The sequence below is a fragment of the Penaeus monodon genome, chromosome 41 (assembly GCF_015228065.2).
Source record: "Penaeus monodon isolate SGIC_2016 chromosome 41, NSTDA_Pmon_1, whole genome shotgun sequence".
NCBI classification, from domain to species: Eukaryota; Metazoa; Arthropoda; class Malacostraca; order Decapoda; family Penaeidae; genus Penaeus; species Penaeus monodon.
Window position 1 is genome coordinate 4,961,524 of NC_051426.1, and position 2,941 is coordinate 4,964,464.

Here is a 2,941-nt window from a genome sequence, read left to right on the forward strand (position 1 = left end):
TCCACATGTATATTCTGGCAAGGAAGGGCATTAGTGGGTTGATTTACGGAGCATAAGCTGCCAGGGCGATCTCTGCTCATAATGGACCTAGTAATAAGAGAGACATCCTGCCCTGACGTACTACCCTAGAAAAAGTCTGCATCATGAAGTCACCTTGATTTAAATTCTTCATGACGCCTGGTGAGTATCTATAGTCATTTAAGAGGCTCTTGGCAATAACAGAGATGTCTGATTCAAAAGGTGGGATGTTCTTACAAGCCAAATAACTTCCTTCCAAATTGCAACACCTGTTTTACTATAAGCCTGTCTTAATCCTTTTCCGACGGGTAGTATTCATAGAGGCCAGGGCCTCACTGCCGGGGGCTTATATCGTCGCCCTAGCATGCGCGACCCCTCATGCCAAATACCAGCATCCCATGCCGTTTCTTCGTAATACTACGAAGATATGTTGTATTTTCAGTTTTCATTATTTTTTAAAGTCTCTACTTGCCAAACTTCCTGATAAATCGAGACTGAAGGGTATTTTTGTTGTTATATAGACTCCATAGTTGATCATTATTCAGTCTATTTTTTTTTTTTTTTTTTAACGGTAGGTTCATGTCTGAGCCGCCGTGGTCACAGCATGATACATAATTGTAGTTTTCATGTTGTGATGCTCTTGGAGTGAGTACGTGGTAGGGTCCCCAGTTCCTTTCCCCGGAGAGTGCCGGTGTTACCTTTTTAGGTAATCTTTCTCTCTATTTTATCCGGGCTTGGGACCAGCACTGACTTGGGCTAGCTTGGCCACCCAGTGGCTAGGTAGGCAATCGAGGTGAAGTTCCTTGCCCAAGGGAACAACGAGCCGGCCGGTGACTCGAACCCTCGAACTCAGATTGGCATCGTGACAGTCTTGGAGTCCGGTCGGCGACCATCTCCTCGACAAAGGCCACAGCACTAGTCACGGCCTCGACGCCGCCCTCGACCATCAGAGGCATGCTGATGACGGGCCTTACAAGCCTGACGCATTCAGTCTATAGTCCAAATAAAATAAGCAGTGTGCGGCATCATGGAGTTGATTTTTTTTTTTTTTTGCATGGTAAAAATGAGGGTGTTAAAACCGACTTAATCAGTGGCAGAAAAATAATTTTTTGCCGTGATTGTAACAAAAAAAACTCATGGCATGTCCATACATACACTATGGCATGTGCGTACGTGCCCCCGGCAGATGGTCCCGCCATGCCATGGCATGTGCGTAAATGCCACCCGTCGGCAAAGGGTTAAGAATACATTCAATCTTCTGGTCCGTTTATCTTGCATATGAGTGTCCAAAACAAGTCCCATTTGTCTTCAACAACAATTCTCACGTCAACCCTGGGGTGTCAATTGGGGGCGGCTGGGGGCACGTCTGCCCCCCCCCCCCCCCCCCCCTGGGCCACACCCCAACAACTTTTAAAGTTAACTGAATTCAATTGCAGATGCATACAAAGCAGAATAGACTGGTGCAGCAACTGCCCCCCCCCCCCTAATTGACACCCCTGGTTATCATCAATCTTTATATATCTAATATTCTTGCTTCTAAACATGTGTTGTGATCAGATGAGAATCACCAGCACCACGGTGCTCGCTCTTTTTCCATATATCTATCCTGTGGAACTAGAACTACAACAGCAACATATTATTAAATTTATATATTATTCATGAATACCAGATATTTATATAGGGAAATTTAAAATACACCATGACATTCAGTCAATACAGACTTATTATTAATCCAATAGTTTTTTTTTAAAATAGTCTGTTGAGTGTTATTCACCGTGCCCCCCCCCCAAAAAAAAAAAAAAAAAAAAATCCCTGCTAACTGCTCTCCCTTCGCCCACCGACCCCCTGACCCCCTGACCCTACGACCCCCAGACCCCCTGACCCCCGGGCAAAGGCTGAAGTGGCGCCCTTGGTCGCCCAGGACCCCACTCCCTCCCTGCCCCTGCGCCTGCGAGGCCGCGCGGAGGCCCAGTCGCCCCGAGGCCCAGACGCCCCGAGGCCCAGACGCCCCGAGGCCCAGACCCGACCCGCCGCACAGAGGAAAGCGCAGGAAAATAGCCTCGGGACCTGCGTCTCCGGCGGCCTCGCCCTTCCAGGCGTCGGCCGCCCGTCTCGCGCCCTGTCATCCCGCCCCGACCGCGCCCACCGACGCCCCGCCACCGCCCCTGCCGCTGCCTGCAACATACCCACCTTGCAGAGCCTGTGCGAGCGCGAGGACACCAAAACCCTCGCGAATCGGCCGACGCCTCCGCTCGCCCGCGACGCCATGTTGCTCAGCTGATCGCCCCCCCCCCGCCCCGCCCCCACCACCCCTGCCAACCCCCCCGCGATTTTCAGGAAAAGGCTATTTATTACCATTAATATATATATATATATATATATATATATATATATATATATATATATATATATATATATGTATATATATAATGAATATAATAAATGAACATAGGGTTTTCTGAGTCTTGTAGGCGAGGTTTGGTATTTTGAAAGCGATTTTTTTTACATTAAAGACTGTATTTGGATATCTTCATGGCTATAACATATATTTCGATTGATTTGTATTTTGCTTTTATATTTATATTTGGGGTGGTCTGCAGTATGTTAAAAAGTACATGCATTTGAAAGATTGAAGATTTTTTGTGTCATCTCCAAATGGCGATCATCAGTATTTTAAAAAATCCTGAAAATCGTGCTTGACTGCGGTTCCAAAACAACCTTTGCGGCGCCAGAAATGACCCCTTCCCCCCCCCCACACGCACGCACGCACGCACGCACACACACACACATACACACACACACGCACGCACACGCACGCACGCACGCACGCACACACACACACACACACACACACACACACACACACGCACACGCACGCACACACACACACACACACACGCACACACACACACACACAACACGC

The 2,941-nt window shown here is 48.2% G+C and overlaps 1 protein-coding gene across 1 annotated transcript in view; it reads right to left on the reverse strand.

Moving 5' to 3' along the window:
- The window catches only part of LOC119598195 (succinyl-CoA:3-ketoacid coenzyme A transferase 1, mitochondrial-like), a 12,633-nt gene extending 10,316 nt beyond the window's left edge, over positions 1-2,317 (reverse strand). Inside the window, exon 1 of the mRNA XM_037947815.1 lies at positions 2,209-2,317. Coding sequence (XP_037803743.1) covers positions 2,209-2,286 — 78 coding nt within the window. The 5' untranslated portion in view covers positions 2,287-2,317. The remainder of the gene's footprint in view (positions 1-2,208) is intronic.
- Positions 2,318-2,941: the final 624 nt, after the last annotated feature.